Source organism: Sphaeramia orbicularis, chromosome 20 (assembly GCF_902148855.1).
Source record: "Sphaeramia orbicularis chromosome 20, fSphaOr1.1, whole genome shotgun sequence".
In the NCBI taxonomy this organism is placed as follows: domain Eukaryota; kingdom Metazoa; phylum Chordata; class Actinopteri; order Kurtiformes; family Apogonidae; genus Sphaeramia; species Sphaeramia orbicularis.
The window spans coordinates 46366284-46389636 of record NC_043976.1 but is presented as its reverse complement, the minus strand read 5'-3'; the positions used below and the strand labels follow the sequence as shown (position 1 = coordinate 46389636).

Sequence of the window (23353 nt, the reverse complement as noted above, 5' to 3'; positions counted from 1 at the left end):
AACTGACATTACAATTACAAATACACAAAACATTTAATAACAGGCAGAATATTGGTAAAATTGCATTTACTTACCTTAAGACATTTCAGGTTTTTCACATTTTTTGTAAAATAAGTTTTTTAATATACACATTTGGTAACACTTTATAGTAAGTACACACTATGAAGCATTAGTTAAGCATTAACAAATACCAATTCATTACTTATTGTAATATCCTGAGACCTCTTATACTATCTAGAGGGAGCTCTAGGCTCCAGGTGGGGGTTACCTGGAAGGAAAGCTATATATATATATATATATATAGGAATAGCATGTCATGTGATTCTCTCCCCATCTGTGCTGCATATCATGTGCCAGTAAAAAGTCAACAACTTGTTTTTTGGTGTCCTGTGTCCTCCTTGATTTTACAGGGTCACTATGTTATACTTATAAAGCATATTTCTGACATGAAATCTCATTAATATATGGTTTATAAGCACAATTATAAGTGTTGGGAAATGCTGGGAAATGAGAGAATCGTTAAGAAGAATTGATAATACTGGAGGTGTACAATTCTGATGGAACTGATCAATTGGAACCGGTTCTAAGTCGGAATTGGTTTTCGATTTCCACCCCTATTTCAAATGCAACAGCTAATGTAAATAGATGAATCCATCAGTTCTGCACGAGGGTCACTGACTGCATCAGCACCACTTCCTGGAGGGGGAGTGGACCACAGGATGTTCTCCACATTATAGTCCACCACCACACCTACCTTCTGCAGTAAAGCCCTGAGGTCAGAGGTCACATGAGTCAGGTGGTTCTCTGCTCTGGACTGCTGCTGAAAAATGGAGCCATTTCCTGAAAACACCACCTAGTCACATGACAAACAAACAACAGTCACAGACAGAGCACATGCCACTTTAAGTCTGAAATGAGATAAAACAGCAGAACCTGAAAAAAGGATTTTATTTCAGCCTAAGTCCATAACACAACAGAAGAACAAAAGTAGGACTGTTCTAACAGTAGAGGACAGACGTCACAGTAGGAGACAGTTCTGTCTTTTAAGGTGCCGTATGTAGGACTGTGGCCCAAACTGGTACTGCAGTCCCATTCCAATACTGTACCGCGTGGTATCCTCTGCTCCTCCCCCCAGACTAGAAGTTGACAGATCCAGCATGAGCATCTACTACTAGTGTTTCCACTAATCCTTGACACCACACCATAAATTTCATACAAAAAAATCATCACCAGACTGATTCGACATCAGTCTGATGTAGAATAGAACAGACAAACGTCCTGAGCACTGCAATGAAAGTTTGAGAACATTCAGGGGATAGGAAAAAGGGAAATGAGCCTAAAGTTCCACTTTCACTTCCGCAAATTACAAGCGGCATGGATTGCTACCATACCCCCCCACCCCCCCGACCACACCCTGGCCAAACCACAGACGCTGGACTACTGAACCCCCCACCCCCTTTTCGAATTACACACCACTACATGCAGAGGTGACTTCCACAGAAAACACTGAACTACAAGGAGCTACCATGGCAACAGACCAGTCCTACACCAGTACCCGGTCTGTTCACCAGTCCTGGACCGGCAGTCTGTTCACCAGGGCCAGGAGAAGAGACTGCAGCCCAGCCCCGGGAGAAGACACCACAGTCTGGGACCAGGTGAAGACACCACAGTCTGGGACCGGGTGAAGACACCACAGTCTGGGACCAGGTGAAGACACCACAGTCTGGGACCAGGTGAAGACACCACAGTCTGGGACCAGGTGCAGAGACCGCTGGTCTGGGAGCGGGTGCAGACGGCGGTCCCGGCTCTCAGTGGTTCTTCTGGTGGTCAGACTAAGGCAGAGTTGGCGTCAGTCTTCAGATTCTTCTCCTCTTTCAGTCGTCTCCATGTTTCTCATTGTTCTCCTCCAGATCCTTGTTTCTTTTCTCTCTTTGTCTCTTTGTCGTTGTTGGAATAATCCCTTTAGTCCTTTTGGGTTTCTTCAGGTCACACATTTGTGCTCATAAATGTTCAGCTGCAGCTCAGTGGAACTGCCAACCTGGATGAACTAAGGTACTGACTCTGTGATTGGACGACAGGTGATGGGCGGAGCCTCAGACCGAAACACACAACAGCATAAACATCATTTGACACTGAGCTTTTCAAATGTGAATCCTCTGTCTGGAATACTACTGTCACTGAGATCAGGACTGAAATGGATTCCTTCATGTCTGGTGACAGTCAAGGCCATTTTACAATGACTGAGAACAGAATTCCTACAGACTGCACCTTTAACCTGGTCCGTACCTGGACTCCTCTGGTCTGGGTCTCCAGCTCCACCAACTGGCCGATGGGTGCAACAGTGACTCCAGTCAGGTTCACAGACAGTAAGTGGTTGGATATGGTTTCCAAGTCATCCAGAAGGACACCGGTGCACTCATCATCACAGGCTGACAGAAAACAAATAAACAACAATAAAAAACAAAAACAAACAGCAATAAAAATAAAGACAATAAAAATCATAAAAGCATGTCATTGTGCGGTGTGTATTGTTGTGTTTTTGTACTGTTGCGGTGTGTTTTGGTGTGTTACTCACACACACAGGCTCCGCCCTCCATGACATGCCTCTCCTCACAGCCGTCACACAGCTGACCTTTGACCCCGGCCTTGCACTCACACTGTCCAGTCACATGGTCACACAGTGGGTTCAGGGATCCCCATTGGCTGCACTTACAGGTCGAACAGACCCCGCCCGGTGATGAGGGGTTACCATAGTAACCGACAGAACACCTCTCACAGTAGCGGCCTTCGTATCCGTGGCGACACGCGGTACAGCGGAAGTCACCGAGCGCTCCGTCTGGTTCACATGTCGCACTGAAACTATTGTTGAGCAGAGGGCAGGCACACAACGAGCAGTCGGAGATAGAACCACGAACACGACCGTAAAAACCTGGAGCACAGACAGAACAGCTGGGACCAGAGGTGTGGTGTAGGCAACCCTGGAAAAAGAAGAAAGAGAGGGATGAGAAGAAGAAGAAAGAGAAGGAGAAGAAAGAGATGGATAAGAAGAAGGAGGAGGAAGAGGGGGAGGAGAAGAAAGAGGGATAAGAAGAAGAAGAAGGAGGAGGAGAAGAAGAAAGATGGAGGAGAAGAAAGAGGTGAAGGAGGAGAAGAAGAAAGAGGAGAAGAAGAAACAGAAGAAAAAAGAGAAGAAGAAGAAGGAGAAGAAAGACTGTTTTTCTGTTATTATTCTACTGTTACTCCACTGATTATTTTTTGTTGGTTGTTTTTCTACTGGTTGTTTTTCTGTTGTTTTGTTTTTCCTGTTTTTTGTTCTTGTGTTGTTTGTTTGTTGTTTTTGTGTTTTGTTTTTTTCTACTGGTTGTTTTTCTGTTTGTTTGTCTGTTGTTTTTGTGTTGTGTTGTTTTTTTCTTCTGGTTGTTTTTCCTTGTTTGTTTGTTCTTGTGTTTGTTTGTTTGTTTGTCTGTCTGTCTGTCCAGTACCTCACACTCTCCGGTCTCCATGTCGCAGCTCCGGCTGTGATTATTACAACGACACGGCACACAGGGACGCACAAACAGAGACTTCTGATCCCGAGACGACAACTCGCTCAGAGGCTGACGGAAATAACCAGGAGCACACTCCTGAAGACAGGAAACAACACAAACCCAGAAGACAACAGTTAGAGTAGAAAACAAATACTTGACACATACAGTAGTTCCCCATGATCCTGTGAAGCCCACACCTTCACTCCTGAAGTCTCAGAAATCCAATGATGCTACAAACACCACTCACTTTCTGTGAGTTTGAATAAACCTGAGTCTTCATGTACGAAGCAGAACTCAGGATCAGGCTGGTGAACATCTGACACTACGAAGAACAAACTATGAAGTGAATTAAAGGAAATCTTCTGTGAGGACATACATGAAGACAAATTTGTCCCATGTGTCTGAACTAGGGCTGGGCAAGTTAACGTGTTATTACCACCTTAACACATTCATTAAATAATGCCGACAATTTTTATTCTCTCCCGTTAATGCCGTTTTATTCTAACTCCTATTCTTCTGCTTGTGTGCGTGTAGCGATTAGCTGCAGATAGACAACAGGTTTACCAAGAAAAGCCAGACGCCCAAAACTTGTGTCCAAATCTGTTCCTGTAGACTCACTGTAAAACTGACACATACAAACTGAATCTGTCTGAGTTCTGTTCACTGCCTTAGTACATTTACATGGCATTAGACATTTAAATGAATGGGAGAAAGATCGCTAGCTCGATGCTAATTTGAATGGGAAAATCCATAGACTAACAATTAGCATTTACAGATTAATTTAAGATTTATAACGTCTTTTTATCCAGCAACAAAGGTTCACATCAGAGATATTTGATACTATTCATTCTGACAACAATTTCAATTCAATTTTATTTGTATAGCCCAACAACTGAACAGAAAATACTCACAGGCAAACGTTTTTGGGGCCATACAAACAGAGTGAAAGAAACGTGTCTGTTAGTTCCTTCTTATGTCTGAACTGACTACGGGAACACCGCAAGGACAAAACATACGTTTGTACAATTTATTCCCACCACTAGAGGGCCCCCTTTGTTTACTTTGAACAACTGAACATCACATATTATTGGGCTTATTAGTATTAGTACTGATTAGTGGGACTAAGACTCCTGTCAATCACTCACAGCAGGAAATAAACATGTGTGGACATAAACATGTGTAACAGTAGCGGTCTGTTCCATGGACATTTTCATTTGAAATGTCTTCAGATGGTGGGGGGGGGGGGGACACAGGTGTTTGGAAGCACTGACATGTGCAGTTATTTTTTATCACCAGAGTACTTCAGTCTGAAATATCACTGAAAGGAAATACACGCAGTTGATGCTGGCGACCCACCCCCCCACAATATAACTATGCGATTAATCGTGATTAATCGCAGAAATCCAAGCGATTAATTGCGATTAAAATTTTTAATCACTGCCCAGCACTAGTCTGAACACATGCAGACGTACACGACCTCCTCCAGATCCAACACGTTACACAACAACATCACCGTGTTACCTGACAGGACAGTCCAGCGTATCCATGCGGGCACATGCACGATTCAATCAGTCTGGCCACACCTCTTTTGACCTCTGACCTCTCCACTTCCTCTGCCTCCACGGCTGTTTCCATGGTGATGTTGGAGATTCTTAAAGAGACGGTTAATATCAACGGCTGCTGTCACTAAATGTGTGTGTTTGTGATTTTAACAGGTCACAATATACACAGTATTCAAGGTTTTATACAAACCTAAGCTTGGATTTGTGGTTCAGTATGTTTTAGGTACAGCAGACTTTTGTTTTTTTGCAAAACAGTCTAACTTTCATCTATTTCCAAGAAAATGAAAATGATCCAATTGTATTTATGTATTTGTGTATGTATTCGTGTATCTGTATGTGCATGTGTTTGTATGTATTTGTGTATGTGCATGTGTTTGTATGTATTTGTGTATGTGCATGTGTTCATATGTATTTGTGTATCTGTATCTGTATGTGCATGTGTATGCGTATGTGCATCTATGTGTATTTATGTATTTGCGTATGACTACCTGCTCTGCTGCAGCCTCGTCCCATACGATGCTTTAATGATGATGTACTGGACGTTACTGAGGACCGACATGAAGTCGGCGTGACTCACCGGCTTCTCCAACACCGAGTTAAAGTATTTCCACTTGTGCTGAAACACACACACACACACACACACACACACCTCTTTAGCCAATCACATCAGACTGAAGGTCAGTCGTGCATCTTTGGATCTGAATTATTATGATAATGCTGCTGTGAGTTCCCAGAATTCCCTTCATGATGTGGTACCTCCATGAGACTGATGTCATGCTGAGTCATGACTCCGTTGCTAGGGGCAACAACATCTGTGTATATGACCAGTTTTCTCAGAGTCCCGCCCCTGATCAAGACCTGCGGCTCCTGATTGGCCAGTCCTGAGCCGTCTTCAGCGTAAAAGGTCACAGTGTATGACAGCACGCCACCGTACGACAACAGCTAGACAGACGCAAAAAAGTACACAATGAGACAGACACAGTGAAACACACACTGAAGCATGAAGTATACGTGGTCTTGGTACACACCTGGTTTCCTCTGAACTGTTGTGGAAGCTTCCAGTAGAGCGGTCCCATCAGTCTGCTGCTGTTCAGATGACGAGTGTCCACAAACATGTGGCCGTCCTGCTGGTAAACTCCAGATATGACACCCCGAAGGTCCAACTGAGTGACCAGAGGGAGGAGGGGGGCTGGAGAAGGAGACAGGCTGATCTGAAGACAGACAGACAGACAGACAGACAGAAAGAAAGAAAGAAAGAAAGAAAGACATCACAACAAACAACATCACATATGCACGTCTGCACATCAGCTCTGGTTAAAGGTTAAAAACTACTGTGGAAAAAGAAGAGGAAGAAGAAGAGGAGGTATGAAGCACAGGTATGATGGAAGCACAGGTATGATGGAAGCACAGGTATGATGGAAGCACAGGTATGATGGAACCATGATGGAACCACAGGTATGATGGAAGCACAGGTATGATGGAACCATGATGGAACTGCGGGTATGATGGAACCATGATGGAAGCACAGGTATGATGGAAGCACAGGTATGGTGGAACCACAGGTATGATGGAAGCACAGGTATGATGGAACCATGATGGAAGCACAGGTATGATGGAAGCACAGGTATGATGGAACCATGATGGAAGCACAGGTATGATGGAACCATGATGGAAGCACAGGTATGATGGAAGCACAGGTATGATGGAACCACAGGTATGATGGAACCACAGGTATGATGGAACCAGAGGTATGATGGAACCATGATGGAACCACAGGTATGATGGAACCATGATGGAACCACAGGTATGATGGAACCACAGGTATGATGGAACCATGATGGAACCACAGGTATGATGGAAGCACAGGTATGATGGAACCATGATGGAAGCACAGGTATGATGGAACCATGATGGAAGCACAGGTATGATGGAACCACAGGTATGATGGAACCATGATGGAACCACAGGTATGATGGAAGCACAGGTATGATGGAACCATGATGGAAGCACAGGTATGATGGAACCATGATGGAAGCACAGGTATGATGGAACCATGATGGAAGCACAGGTATGATGGAACCACAGGTATGATGGAACCATGATGGAACCACAGGTATGATGGAAGCACAGGTATGATGGAACCATGATGGAAGCACAGGTATGATGGAACCATGATGGAAGCACAGGTATGATGGAACCATGATGGAAGCACAGGTACGGTGGAACCACAGGTATATGAGTGAATCATACTGAGAAGAGCTTTACAGATGAAGGTCAACCACTGGGTGAACCTTTGTAAGTTCAGATGGTCATGAATAGCAGTTGGATCATTTGAAGGTTCTGCTCTTCTTCACAGGTTCCATGTTGGACAGATGGTGTGTGTTTGTTGTGTGACTTACGGGGACTCTGGTCAGCCCTTCCTGCTCTTCACAGTCCTCACTCAGTCCAGAACAGAAACACTGAGAACATCCGTCTGGATTCTCAGCTGAGAGTCCGAACCGACCAGAAACACACTCTTCACAGCGTCGACCCGACACGCCCGCCTGTCATGACACACACACACACGCACGCACGCACACACACACACACACACACACACACACACAGACGATTACAGGGTTAGGGTTAGTATAATAATATCTAATAACAATGATAATGATAAAGGGTTAGACTTATAATGCTTTTCTATTGTATGTACTCAGACTCCACAGTCACACACTCGTGGTATAAAACTATATCTGTACTCATACACTGGTGGAAACAGGCCACACCCCCGGCCCCTCCCACCACCAAAACATTCATTCACATTCCTACACCACCAGCCCTCTGCTGATTGGACGACCTGCTCGTCTTCTTGAGCCACAGCCAACCATGTGAATGTGTTTACACGTATGTGTGTCAAGGTTATTATCGTTAATGAAAACTAACGAAATGACGAAAACTAGAAATGAAAAAACATGTTCGTTAACTGAAATAAATAAAAACTATGATTAAAAGAAAAAAGATAACTAATTGAAACTGTACGGTTTGCTTAAAAAACTAACTAAAACATATAAAAATTATGGATAAAATTCCCTTCGTTTTCGCCTTTGTCAACGTCGGATTGATACAAAATCGATTTATTTCACTCTAGCAATTTTAGCATACGACACTTTTTGCTCCGTCACTTGTGTTCACTTGTGGTTTCCAGTCGTCTTCTGGTCCCCACTCTACCTGGAAACATGGAGACTAAAGCAGCAGAGTCCTGTCTGGGATTGATTTGAATAGGAGCACAGAGAAGAAGAGAAAAGAGACCACTGAACTAAAATTAATACTAAAACTAAACTAAAACTAAGCATTTAGGAAATAACAAAAACTAATAAAAACCATCAAACCTGCTCTAAAAACAAATTAAAACGAACTGAATTAGAGAAAAAAAGTCAAAACTAAATAAAACTAAACTAGAATGAAAAATCCAACACTATTATAACCGGGATGTGTGTGTGTGTGTGTGTGTGTGTGTGTGTATTACCTTGCACACACACTCTCCACTCTGACAGTTACACACTCCCAGGGTTGCGTTACAGAATTCAGCCTTTGTTCCTGCCACATCACAGCCACATGCTGTGCATGCTGGGTAACTGTGGTGACCTGGTGCACACTGGTCACATGACCTGCCAGAGAAGCCCTCTCTGCACGGACACTGCCCACTGGTCAGGTTGCACTGGTGGGCGGAGCTTCCTGCTGTGCTGCACATGCACGGCTGCAGAACGGAATGACAACGTTTGTCGAGTTTGGAATTGTTTGTCATTTTCTGTGTTTTCTGCATTTTTCGTCCTGTACCTTGCACCCTGTTACAGCGTCGTATCCATAGTAACCCGTCTCACACCTGTCACAGGCGTCTCCCTCTGTGTGGGCGGGGCAGATACACTCGCCAGTTTGGGGGTTACAGTTTCCACCTGTGCGATTACAGTCGCAAGCTGGAAAGACAGGGTTAGGGTTAAGAGTCCACACTGCTGCTGTTCGTCATCAGGGTTAGGGTTAAACCCTTTGCCCATAAACGTTCACAGAACATGATATGATGTCAGGTATTTTCATCTTTATGTTGAATACAGTCTGAACACAGGTGTGTGTGTGTGTGTGTGTGTGTTCACTGTGACTACCTTTACACCCGTCACCATGGAAACCATAGTAACCATGGCTGCAGTGGTCACACTTGTCTCCAGCTACGCCCACCACACACTGGCACCGCCCCTCGTTGTCACATGACTCAGACAGTGAACCCCATTGACTGCATCCACAGGCCTGACAGCCCCTCCCACTCTGCAACCCGAAGAATCCAGACTGAAACAAAACAAAGAAAAGGAATAAAAACGGGATCAGAAACAGTAAACGAACACATAAATGAACTCGGTCTCACCTGACAGCGGTCACATGTGCGTCCTGTCACATTTTCCTGACACACGCATTGACCTGTAGTGACGTCACACACACCGGAGACGGCGCCAACCACATCGCACCTGCATTCTGAAAGAGACACGCCCACTGTCAGTCAAACAGGAAAACCCGCCCCTCATCATAGTCATGAAAAGGCTGCATTAGGAGCTACAGCTCATGTACAGACAAAAGGCCCAGTCACAGGTGAACAGGGCTGTGTATCGGCAAGAATCTGGCCATACCGTACAAATCCTAATACTAGGGTCACCATACGATATATGATGATACCGTTAAAAAGGCAATTTTTATTTATTTATTCATTTTTAATTATTTTTTCATTATTATTTATCTCTTTTTTATTGTTTATTTATTTATTTTTATTTATTTATTTATTCATTTTTAATCTTTATTCATATATATATGTGTGTGTGTGTGTGTGTATTAGAGATCGACCGATTATCGGCCGGGCCGATTATCGGCACCGATATTTGGAAATTTGACAAATATTGGTATCGGCCTTTTTTTAATCCGACGGGCCGATATTAAGAAATCAATTTAAAACTGGGTTATTTCGGCTCAGATGCAGCCGCGCCCCTCTCTCTCTCTCTCTCTCTCTCTCTCTCTCTCTCTCTCTCTCTCTCTCTCTCTCTGCCCTCTGATTGGTTGAGGCTGAAGCTGTCCTCACACACACAGACTGGGACTGACTTGGGATCAGACTGTGTTCTACATACATTTTCTCCATTACTAATACACAGAGCGTTTAGATCCAGACTGAACTCATGTTCTGGTCAAAGCTCATCAGACTCCACCTCAGCGTGCTTCCATAAAACAAGTGAACTGAGTTTTTTACTCTCTCTCTTAATCCCACACATGCTTTTCTCTCACAGACTGTTTCCATCTCCATATTATCAGCAGTCTAATTCACACACATGTCAGGAGGTCATCTGAGTTAGCAGAGCTGCTGCTAATGTTTCCTCTGCTCTGACGTTCTTCTGAAACATTAGTAGTTATCAGATGTAGAGCACAGGGATGTTTAGTCCAGTTTCAGAAGAGTTTTCTGCGTTTTCCTTTTACACGTGTTTTCTCTCTGGAGCTTCTCACACCAGAAAACTTCGCCTCTCTGGGGTGTGTACCCTTCCGCGTCGAAATCTGACGTGGAAGGGGTACCCTCTGCGTCAAATAGTGCCGCTATGGGGCTCTGACTGCATGCGTCAATTTCTGACTATTTGGGATGAGACTGTGTTGGTATGTAATGTAATAGTGTGTGTCTGCGTTAAAGTCACATGAAGAACTGTACAAGTCACAACTACTAATGTTACTGTGAGCTTTCTAGTCCTATGATCTGAAAATTAAAGTGAAGATGAGACAGAGTCAAATTCAGAAGTGATTTATGTGAACATGGTGGAACATTGTAAATCCTGTGTGTGCTCATTAAAGCCCTAAAGGCTGTTTGTGTTCTGTCAGGAGTTTAACTGCACTCATAGACACTATTAGACTTTTTATGGAGCTTTTGACAGATTAATAATTAGTAATGTAGCAACATAGTTTTGAATGACAGGGTCCCTGCTATCGCATGGTAAAATATAAAATTTAATAATGAAATTAACTTAAGGCGTCCCAAATGCTGTAATAAATGAAGCATGATGAGTTGAGCAGATGTCAGCATGTGGCCCCAGAGTTTACAACAGTCTCCCAGTATTTTTGTTGTGTTTGAACTTAAAACAAAGATAAGTCATCATAGTTATATTTAAATTTTACTTTATTTACTGTGGAAAAATTTAAGGGAGCTATTTATTTAAGCTTTTATTCAACTTTATAAGAGATGCTTCTGAGTCTAGGAAATCCATGCACTTCTGGAGCTATTATTTTCTATTTGTTTGATTAAATAAACATGTTTTAAGCATTTAAACGAAGTTCAGCGTTGGCGTTATTCAAAATTTTTCACGCCGATTTTTACACTTTTAGTGCAAATGAATATTGGCTCCAAATATCGGTTATTGGCCTCCTCTAACTACTAATAATCGGTATCGGCCCTGAAAAACCCATATCGGTTGATCTCTAGTGTGTATATATATATATATATATATATATATATATATATATATATATATATATATATATATATATATATATATATATTTATATATTTATATATATGTGTGTGTCTGTGTGTATATATATATATATAGTTTTGTTTTGTTTTTCTTCCCTCACTCCTCCCTCCTTCAGGTCATTACAGTGATTTTATGAAGGTGTGTAACTCACTAGTGAAAAGAAGACCAGAGGTCGCAACGCGTTGGCTGTATTTTAAAAGATTACCATGAAGAAATAAAGGCATTTTATTTTTACACAAATCCTACAGTGTGCCTTGGAACATTTTTTAAAATCTAGCATACTTTTGTGGATTTTTTTTTACTCTAAATAGTAATTTTTTGTTTGTTTCTTTTTTTAATGATTATTTCCTTGAAGAATTGAATTACAGCAGAAATCTGCACAAATACGAAACATGTATTGTAAACTTGTATTTGATCCCAACAGGATCTAATGTTCTATCACAAAATGTTCCTGTGTTCAAACTGAAATTCTGTTTTACAGACATTACAGTTTAAGATCCTGTTCAAATGTTCAGATTCTATTAGTTCAGAACGAACATCAAAACAGGATTTGAGTTCAATCCCAACAAAGGAACGAACATTATTGAATAAAAGAGTGTGAAATAGTAATAATAAAATATCAAAAAAAGAAAAACTAAAAAACTAAAATGAACCTCCACAATATCTGCATTTGAATAAATACCTAAAAATATCCATACAGTACTTTTTAATATCGATACAGTATTGTGAAATGAAATATCGCGATATATTGCCGAACCGATATTTTCTTACACCCGTACAGGCGAACACACGGGTTTCCAGTTTCCACAACAAAAACCAAATGTGGAGAAAGAGATGAAGTTCCTGGTTTTACTGGTTGAACATGAGCTTCATGGACTAAATGTGTTGAAATGATTTCAAATTCAAACCAGCTCTGCTCGTCTTTTCTTTGCTTTGTATAAGTTCAAATGCTTTTCTGTGTCATTTTAGTTCAGTGGTTTCCAACGTTTGTTGTCTTGTGACCCCATTTTAACATCACAAATTTCTGGCAACCCCAGACTTTTTTTTTTTGCTAAAATTAATTTGTTTTTGATCCTGTAATAGTTCACTATACTATGTTGCAAATAAACGCTAATGTTAGAGGACATTTAGTCTATTTAATGTATATTATTGTGGACGGAGGCAGTAAATCCAGGTGTAGATTACTGCACAAAGGGAGAATGTGATTTTCCTTGGTCAGGATCTGTCCAGTCAGTCCAGCTGTGATTTTCAAGGCTGACAATTAATACTGAACAAACAAGAACTGAAACTATGAATTATGAAAGAGCTGCAGCATCTGAAACTGACCACAATGAACATTTCACAGAGAAACAGAACTACAGTGCTGCAGTTTGAGACTCAGTTTGTCATGTCTTTTATGTATTGTCTCTCTCAACTCACCATATATTTTTTATTAATAAGGATTTTTTTGGTAATTTTTTTTTCAATTACTAGAAATTTCAGGCGACCCCATTTGAATTCCAGGCAACTCCTCGTGGGGTCCCAACCCCAAGGCTGAAAAACACTGCTTTTGTTAAATGTAAATTCTAAACTCCTCTCGACCTATTTTCATGTAAAAGTACACAACTCAACAACACAACATCCCACACTGATTCTTACAGACTTTAATCCAGCTCAAATTCCAACACATATGCAGAGGTTTTCATGTCATGTCTGGAGGTTTTTTGATCTGATGAAAAGTCCTTCAGTTCAGCCTAAACTCTGCATCACCAGTGACAGGAGTGGCGTCGACGTCTATATATCTATAGTCTCTCTCTATATATCTATAGTGAGATGTTGAATCTCTGTCTGTTTTTAAGTTAGACCAGTCTTTGTATAGATGCAGTCTGGTGTAAAGGAAACACACAACCATGTGACCCAGAACAAAGAGGTCAGAGGTCGTATCTAATCTGGATTTAAAAAGATCAACATTCCTCTGACCGCAAACACAAAGCTGAAAGAGCAGCCGAAAAATCCGGACGTTTGTTCCGTTCACAGATCTATTTAATAAACCATAAAACAACAACTCTCGGCAACAGACATACATATAATTACACATAGAACTAATTATACACACAGAGTTATTTAAAAAAGAATAAACCAGTTTCGTGAGGCATTGCTTCAGTTCTCAAGCATCGTCATGGAATGAGTCAGTGGCCATTTGAAAGAGGAGTTTCTTATGCAGCGTTTCCACTACGTGGTATCGGCTAGACTCCACTCGACTCTACTCGGCCTTTTTGCGTTTCCATTACGAAAAAGGACCTGGAATCTGGTACCTGGTACTACTTTTTTGGTATCACTTCTGTGGAGGTTCCAGGACTGAGGACCAGATACTAAAAGGTGACGTGTAAACACTGCAGACCACTGACTGGTCAGAGTCATCTCTGTGACCCGCCCTTTTACAAAAGACAGATGCAGAAGTTTCCAGTAAATATAGCGGTAGGTTAATCCACATGATAACAGCCTGTAAAACTACACCATGGTCGGAGGAGATTTAGTCTTTGGTGGCTGACGTAAAAATTCAACATAAGTTTGACGAGACAACACGCAACAAGTGAGTTTATCAGCAACTCTCTGAGCAGACAACAGTGAAGTATTTAGCCGCATCGCTATGACGTCCAGGTACTGTAAAGTCGGTAGTATCTCTAATGGAAACAGTCTCCAGGAATAGATCCTGGTACCTGAGTTGAATCGAGTCGAGCCGGTTCATCGTTCCTCCAGCAATGTTCAGGTGTTTGTTGTTTAATGGTGAATCCTCAGCAGCATTCTCAAGTTCGCAAAAACAAATTCGGTCGTCACGGTGCAGCATGCTTTTTGAAGGCAATTTGACATGAATCCACTGTCTCCTAAGAACATTCGATGGTGGTTTCAACAGTTTCAAGAGAGTGGGTGTCTGTGTAAAGGAAAACGTCCAGGACGACGACAAGTTTCGGAGGAACAAGTGGCGAGAATCCATGCTGTGTTTGAGGGGAGCCTGCGGAAGACCACAAATCGAGCTGGCTGTGAGCTTGCAATCCCTCAATCCATTATCTGGTGTGTGCTAAGAAGACGTCTACATTTGAAACCATACAGACTATGCTTCATTCAGGTACTTACGAATGACGACGAGGAAGCAGATGAAATTTTGCGATTCGATGCTGGCGATGATGGAAGATGAAACCTTCATTTCATGTTTAATTTTCAGTGATGAAGCAACTTTTCACTTGAGCAGCACAGTCAATCGTCACAATGTGCGTATTTGGGGAACAGAGCACCCACATGAAACAGCATGAAAGAGATTCCCCAAAGGTGAATGTGTTCTGTGCTGTGTCTCAGGACAAGGTTTATGGTCCTTTTTTTCTTTGAAGGAAACACTGTTACAGGACAAACCTATCTCAATATCTTCAACGCACTGCAAGCAGATTCGCATGACTTCATTTTTCAACAAGATGGAGCACTGCCCCATTGGCACATGATGGTTCAAGCTTTGTTAAATGAAAAACTGCCCCTGCAATAGGTTGGTCTGAAGGGGGCCCTAGACCTATGTAAAAGATCGTGTTCCACCACTACCCACTAACCCTGATGACCGTAAACACTGAATAACAACAGTGATCAACTCAGTGGATCGTGATATGCTGATACGTGTCTGGGAGGAATTCTCTTATTGTATTGATGTTGTCCGTGCTGCAGGTGGTGGACACACTGAACACTTGTAAGTAGGGATTGGAACTGAGAACTGGTTCTTTTTGAGAACCGGATCCCAGTAGCTCGATTCCTTGGAATCGTTTGCCTGCCTGCTTAACAATTCTGCTTATCGATTCCGCCTTCATTGCGCATCTGCGATGATGTCATGCGTACGCCGCATTGTTTTGGTCAGAACGTAGCCAACATGGCGCTGAGGCAGAAACGGTCTAAAAAGACGACGCCAGGTCCAGTTGAACACTGTCAAAGCTTCCATTTCTTCTAAAGGGTGGAATCCCTCCAACATGTTCAAACATTTGTCCACAACATGGGATTCATTTGATTCGCTGCTTAGCAGTGCTTGTGAATCTAGTGGCAGAGTGAACACCAGGCCGTCATCCAGGTCCAGTTCCAGTTCCGGTGCGGGTAACAAACGTCGTACCCCCTCAAATACAAGTTTCCAAAGGTAGGGGAAAGGAAATGAGGTGCATAACAACGGGAATCGAATTGTCCTGGCTCCACGTAGTGGAAATGCAGCAACAGAGGAATTAGTAAAGCGTCTTTAGTTTCACTTTCACTGTACGCCCCCCTCCCCCCAAACCGGACCCGGCATCATCTGTTATTATTTGTTCATACTGTATATGTTCTATTTTCTGTGCAGATGGAAATATAAAAGACAGTTTATGCAAACACACCTGTTTGTACTCTTTTATTCCCTCACCCAATGAGAGTCGATAAGGAATCGGATCGATAAGCAAAATCGATAACGGAATCGAAATCGTTAAATTCTAATCGATTCACATCCCTACTTCTAAGACAGGAAATAAAAATTGATTGTGAGTAGAATACTTGTGACTTGCCTGGAGTTTTCTATTGCTTTTCCTTATTGAAATATTGCGTAATGAAATTGGTTCATTCTTTTTGAATAACCCTGTATAACATATACATTCAAAGTCCGTGCAACATACATAGACTATAATACATACTTCATACTAATACCATACCTTATTGGATTCATCAGTTTGACGTTTTAACTTGTGCTGGAGTATTTTAATAGTGTGCATTACTGCTTTTACTCACCTCGACAGTTTTTCTCATAAATGGCGTCTCCATAGTAACCAGGCCGACAGACCTCACAGTGATGTCCACCGGTGTTACCCAGACAACGGAGACACTCCCCGGTGACAGTGTCACAGTGTCCCGCCTCGCTAATGTCCACGTTACCGTTGCACTCACATCTCACACAAGCTCCGCCCACTACCTGTGGGTTGCCATAGAAACCACTGGCACACCTGGGAAGGACAAACAGATATTAGATTTTGATTTAGACTTCGATTAGTTAGTCCACCGTGAACGATGCTCACCTTTCACAGTTCATTCCTGTGTATCCGTCCTGACACTGGTCACATAAGACCTGACCTGAAGACTCCAGCACACAGGTGGGACTGAAGCTGAAAGAACAGAAGAACATGCAACACTGATGAGATACAGGTGGGACTGAAGCTGAAAGAACAGAAGAACATGCAACACCGATGAGATACAGGTGGGACTGAAGCTGAAAGAACAGAAGAACATGGACCAGGACACAGATCATCACGTACCAGGACATCAGTTTAAACAGACATACTGAAGACACCACCGATGAACATGTCCACAATGTGATGTCCTGATGTCACATACCTGTTGGACGATTCAGTGAGAGGACACGGACACCGGCGGCAGTCATCAGCTCCTCCTTCTGTAGCATCGCCATAGAAACCAGGAAGACACTGACCACAGTGAGGCCCCGTGGTATTATGGGAGCAGTCCTTTGAGAGACATGATTGGACGGTTTAACTGAATGAACATCAGAGACACAACACAAAGCCCAATCACTGCCTCAACTGTAATAGCCCGAGGAGTCAGGGCACGTTCAAAAAGGAACTTGGACCCAGATGTTGTAGCAAAAAATACTTCTTTTTATTTTCTCCGGAGAGTCAAAACACAACCTTCACCAACCCCTACCAACACGAACTGACCTGAAGATATACAAAAGTGCACTGTGCACGTGACTGGGATAAACCATTTACCACAGGGGAGACAAAATATACACACTTAACTGTAGAGTTTTTTACCTTTAAAAAAACACCACAAACTCACGAAATACACTATTTACAAATATTAATACAAACCCAATACCCTAAACACCACCATACAAACACATATATACCAGTGGCGATTTCTCGGCTTCCCCTAAAATTACGAAAATTAAATGGTTAAATCTGTTCAGCTGTTTTCATTTCATTGACTCCAAATGTGCTAGAACATGTTCATCTCACAGACGAGTTCGTTTAAAATCAGCTTTATCACAAATCAGCGGACTCAGTGTTGTTCACTTCTCATACGTGTCTGTGTTTTCTCCTCCATCTCTGCTCAGTGCATTTGTCCGTAGACGCTCAGTGTCCGTGCACTTCAATGGGACTGAGTGGAACTGCTTTTTTCATTGACTCTAAACTGGGCGCTAATTGGATAAATGACACCATGTTGTCCCGCCCCCGGATGCTTGGCATCTCTGGGGGTGAATGGAGCTGTGGGCGGAGCTCGGCCGGGCTGGACGCCGGGCTTCCATGTGCTGATTGGAGGATCAGTCAAAAGGCTGAATCCCGTTTGATTGACAGCTGTTTTCAGATCTCCTCCTTCACTGACACAGTTCAGTTTAATACCGTCACACATTCTGCTGGGAAATCACAGAAACCACGATGAAATTAACTGTTCATTTCTTGCACTGTAAATAAAACACACTCATTGTACTTCCTTGTTTCAATTTAACATAATTTCAGCATTTTCTTGTTTGACTTGGTACGATAAGGTCACTGACCATTTACTTAAAAAGGAACCGAGGGCCGAATTTATGTTTAAATAACTAGACCATTTTTTAATGTAAGCCAACAATGAGCTTCCCCTGTCTGAAAGACAAGCAGCCGCCACTGATATATACATATTTACATTTCACCCAAACCGAACACCCCTCCTTCAACCTCCCGTGTGCGCTCACCCTCCCGGAACCTTTAAATAGTGCCCAAGCCCCCCGGGGATTCTTTTGGCTGGACACCATGCCGGAAACAGAAGCACACATACGGTAAGTTGGCGTCTGAAACCCATTTCCCACAATATTCTGAAATAATACTGTTACGCTGAACTCTATTCGCCATATCACAACAGCTATATACATTCCACAATTAATATGCGCCGTCTTTGTGATTTGTGCACAAACAGTGAAGGGGACCGAAGCACAAACGGCTCGCCATTCACTCACCGGACCAACTCCACCACAGTATTACAATACAAATCAAATTCAATAAATATCTCCATTTAAAACACAATGTGTGTATATTTCTGTGATACATAAATTAAACTTTACTGCCACAGTCATTCAATACACAGACATATTAACAACGGCCGTAACGGCGACCAGTCGTTACATCGACCAATCAGAGATCCAGGTGTAACTCACCACACAAACTCCGTTGATGTCACACTGGGAGGCGTGGTCATTACATTCACACTGCATACAGTTTCCTCCAAACAAGACTCCGCCCACCCTGTAAAAACGTTGAAGACATGCCTACAACACAACACAATAGACACAAGAATGTCACATAAAACATACAGCAGTACAGACAAGACCATGAAAAATGGTGAATACAATGAACCGCTGACCTCACAGGAAGTACCGCTGTAACCCCATGGGCACTCACACATCTCCACGGCAACGGCTTTGTGACCAGAAACAGAGGCAGAGTCCGCTACATCAAGGGATATGGTACTGAGACTGAAACCAACACCAAACACACCAGGCAGATTAGAGGTTTATGATCATCATTAAAATGAAACCTTTCTACCCAAGAAAATAGAGCAGAGATTTACTGTCAAATATAATCAGAGTGAAGCTTTCCGACAAACTATGACCAGATTCATGTATTTTATCAGATACATTGACATTAGGTTCTTTTATCTGATGGAATTTGTTCCTGGGTACTTGCCGTATTGGCTCGGGTTACGGTTAGGGTTTGTATTATGCCGTGTTTCCACTACATGGAACCGGCACGACTCGACTCGACTCGACTCGACTCGACTCGGGTACCAGATACTATTCCTGGAGACTGTTTCCATTACAGGATACTTCCAACTCTACAGTACCTGGTCGTCATAGCAATGTGGCGCGTTACTTCTGTGTTGTCTGCTAAGAGTTGCTGATAAACGTTGCAAGTTGTCTTGTCAAACTCATGCTGAATTTTTACGTCTGAATCTCCTCGACAAACCATGGTGTAGTTTTACAGGCTGTCATCATGTGGATTAACCTACCGCTATATTTACTGGAAACTTCCGCATGTGTTTTTTGTAAAACGGCGGGTCACAGAGACGACTCTGACCAATCAGTGGTCTGTAGTGTTTACACGTCACCTTTTAGTATCTGGTCCCCAGTCCTGGAACCTCAGTGGAGGTGATACCAAAAAAGTAGTACTGGGTACCAGATTCCAGGCCCTTTTTCGTAATGGAAACGCAAAAAGGCCGAGTCGAGTCGAGCCGATACCACGCAGTGGAAACGCGGCATTAGGGTTAGGGTGGGTACCAAGGTTCTAATAGTTTTGGATTTTTCATTATAGTTTTGACTTTTTTTCTCTAATTCAGTTAGTTTTAATTCGTTTTTAGAGCAGATTTGATTGTTTTTATTAGTTTTCATTTTTTCCTAAAGCCTTAGTTTTAGTATTAATTTTACTTTTGTCAAATCTTTTATCTTCTTCGTCATCATATTCTCATAAATCCCATACAGGACTCTGCTTTCTCACAACTTTAGTCTCCATGTTTCCAAGTAGTGGGGACAAGAAGACGACTGGAAACCACAAGAGACGAGAAGTGACAGAATGTGAAGTGTCGTATGGTGCCGCTAGCTAAAATTGCTAGAGCAAAATAAATCGATTTCATATCACTTTGACAAAGACGAAAATGAAAGGAATTTTATCTATAATTTTTATACGTTTTAGTTAGTTTTGTAAGCACACAATACAGTTTCAATTAGTTATCTTTTTTCTTTTAATCATAGTTTTTATTTATTTCAGTTAACGAAAATGTTTTTTCAAATCTAGTTTTTGTCATTTCATTAGTTTTCATTAACGATAATAACCTCAGTAGGTACTCACTGTATTGGCCCCTCTGCCGAGGCATTGAGGGTTAGGGTTAGTGTTAAGGCAAAGACACCAACCCAACTGCCGATCATCACCAGAAAAGGTAACCAGACTATCAGTCAGCTCCCGTCTCCCTGACATGGTCAAAAAAGTGTGAAGAACACACCGAATCGACTACTGACTTCAGCGTACATTCTGCGCTTGCACAAGACGTAAAACTGGAAAATGATGGAACATCTCTGTAGACCAAAACCCAGAGCTCACTGTCGTCAGTCATTGTTGTCAGTGTTGAGTAGTCCAGAAGGGTTGTTGTTGTATTTGTTGAATGGATGGCTAGTAATAAGAAGTTACCAGTGTTGTCAGCTCTAGGGCGTCTTCTTGTGGAAGAAGAAGGATGTCGCAGGTGAAAACTAAGGAGAAATCACACTATGCTAACAATGCTAACAGTGTTGACTTAATGGAATGAATGAAGTCCATAGGTAACACTGACTGTCACTCATTCAGATCTGATCTGAGCAGTGAATGGACTATTATAGAAGACAATAATAGTGTGCAGTACCTTGGCACAGCTGGATTCACATGGAAACTTCTCGTTCACTGATTCACTAGTCCAGGCCTATCCCTCCACCAATCAGATTGATCCGACTGAATGACTGGTAGTGGACGATTACACATGTTGAATCGGCCAAAAAGACTGGTGGAGGCATTGATGATGGCCGATTCCACAGAACACTCCAACCAGACACATGCCACCGACCTCGCTAGACTGCCCACCAATGTCCGACCGCCAAAAATCGGGTTGGTATGTCATTGCCTTTAGGGTTAGTGTTAGGATTAGTGTTGGGATTAGGGTTTGGGTTAGTGTTAGGGTAAATGTTAGTGTTAGGGTTAGTGTTAGGGTGGGTACTCACCGTATTGGCCCCTCTGCTGAGGTGTTGAGGTAAACGTTGACCCTCAGTGATGTAACCTGGGCTAAAACCGACAGGAGGTCATCCCGTGTGATCTCAAGATGCGTTTGTTTGTCCACAAACTGCTGTTGGATCATCACCACGGTAACAAAGCTTTCTTTGAGTGATGAGAGAAAGAGGAGACGAGGAGCAGCGAGACGAAGAGCCCGGCCATTACCCTGGAAACAAGCCAATGGATGAGGGCATTCTGGGTATCGCTGTCCCTAAAGATTTGATTTTCGATTTTTTTTCTCACATGACCTTGTATTTCATTTACCTCGATGATGATGTCAGAGTGGGCGGGTAGAGAGCGATCTTCATTATCCAATGGGACATCATAAACTATAGTATAGTTCAATAAACCTCTGTAAGATGTGAGCTGCACGAACACAGAGCGATTGAATGGAATTAATTTGACTGTAATAAAGCATCTGTGTATTTGACCTGATACACAGGTAGGGATGTAACAATTACCGCTATAACGACAAACTGCGGTAAAACTGCCAATGGTTAGTATTACCATTTAAATTCTAATTATCATGATAACTGTGTTTGATTACCATACTTACCATACCAAACGCCTATGTAAAGATCTGCTTTTATGTGAAATATTTGAGTATAGTTTTAATTTATTACAATTTTAATTGTATATACCTAATATTTGGAACCAATATTCACTTTTAAAGTCTTTGAAAAGGTTCATTAAGCATCTGTGTGTTATTTATGCAATAAATTATATACATTTTTCAAATCGGATTTTATATATTTTTTGTGTTTTTTGTCCTTTTATGTTTTCATTGTAGGTTAAAGTGAAAAAATAATAGATAGATGATATAGATGAAGTTGTGCTCAAAAACAGATCCCAAACATGGGTATAGTAAATATTTGTTTATATAGTATATAAAGGAAAAATTAAAAGGACTGAAAAATGGGCAAAATAGGCTCAGACCACTAAGGGTTAATATTGGAATGTTTCTGCAACAGAAGGGACATTGTACCAATTATTTTATTTTGGTTTTTTTTTTGGTTTTTTTCAAAATACAACTTGGTTAAATTATTTCGGTGTGTGTATTAGTACTTTTTGAACATTTTGAGCACAATTTCAACAATACTGCGATAATAATGATAACTGTGATAATTTTGGTCACAATAACTGTGATATGAAATTTCTGATATCGTTACATCCCTACACACAGGATTCACTAAATATGGAAATGGAAACCAACCTTGTTTCCAAGGAAACTGTCTGATGCCATCCATGAGAAAACATGTTGATTGGCGTGGCCAAAGGTGTGGTTTCCAGGGATTAGGAGGTCATTGCCATGGATGACAGCAGGTATGCTGACAGCTTGAAAGGGGTGGAGCCAAGCATTGGTGTAAGTCACCTGCAAAGACATCAGAGCATTTAGAATGTGTTTATCAAAAAGAAGGGCTGATATCACCCATTAAACTACATGAAACACAGATAAGCAAAGGTATATCTTTCAACAAATGGAACAGACACAAAAATAAACCTATGGATTACACAAAGGCCAACGGAGGCAGGTGCACCACAGCCGGACGCTGAAATAAAACAGAGTTTAAACCAGGGCTGTCAAACATGCGTCCCAGGGCCCAAATGTGTCCCCCCAAAGGTTCCAATCCGGCCCCTGGGATGAATTTACAAAGTGTACAAACTCCACAGTCCAGGCTGTGGAACTCATGTTAGTGTGGGTTCCACATCCAGACCAATCTGATCTACAGTCAAATAATAACAGCAGGAGAACCCACACAAAAGAAGGACTGCAGATTTACTACTGGGCTTGATGTGAAAAAAATAATATTACATTATGTCTGTAAATAATGACAGCTTCAAATGTTTGTCTTTGTTTTAGTGCAAAAAATAACATTAAATTATGAAAATACTTACATTTACAAACTATCCTGTACCACTAATAGTTGGTT

At 41.9% G+C, this 23353-nt stretch overlaps 1 protein-coding gene across 1 annotated transcript in view; it reads right to left on the bottom strand.

Annotated features, from left to right (window-relative positions):
• The window catches only part of lama1 (laminin, alpha 1), a 67998-nt gene that overhangs the window by 29979 nt on the left and 14666 nt on the right, over positions 1-23353 (bottom strand). The window contains exons 13-33 of the mRNA XM_030123830.1: positions 22636-22794; positions 21687-21788; positions 21374-21588; positions 18997-19108; positions 18791-18901; positions 16978-17105; positions 16662-16748; positions 16378-16589; positions 9489-9595; positions 9232-9412; positions 8912-9048; positions 8601-8831; positions 7489-7632; positions 6118-6300; positions 5846-6031; positions 5578-5705; positions 5049-5178; positions 3483-3623; positions 2576-2978; positions 2287-2429; positions 755-853 (exon numbers count right to left, since the gene is read on the bottom strand). Of these exons, the coding sequence (XP_029979690.1) occupies positions 755-853; positions 2287-2429; positions 2576-2978; positions 3483-3623; positions 5049-5178; positions 5578-5705; positions 5846-6031; positions 6118-6300; positions 7489-7632; positions 8601-8831; positions 8912-9048; positions 9232-9412; positions 9489-9595; positions 16378-16589; positions 16662-16748; positions 16978-17105; positions 18791-18901; positions 18997-19108; positions 21374-21588; positions 21687-21788; positions 22636-22794 (3339 nt within the window). The remainder of the gene's footprint in view (positions 1-754; positions 854-2286; positions 2430-2575; positions 2979-3482; positions 3624-5048; positions 5179-5577; positions 5706-5845; positions 6032-6117; positions 6301-7488; positions 7633-8600; positions 8832-8911; positions 9049-9231; positions 9413-9488; positions 9596-16377; positions 16590-16661; positions 16749-16977; positions 17106-18790; positions 18902-18996; positions 19109-21373; positions 21589-21686; positions 21789-22635; positions 22795-23353) is intronic.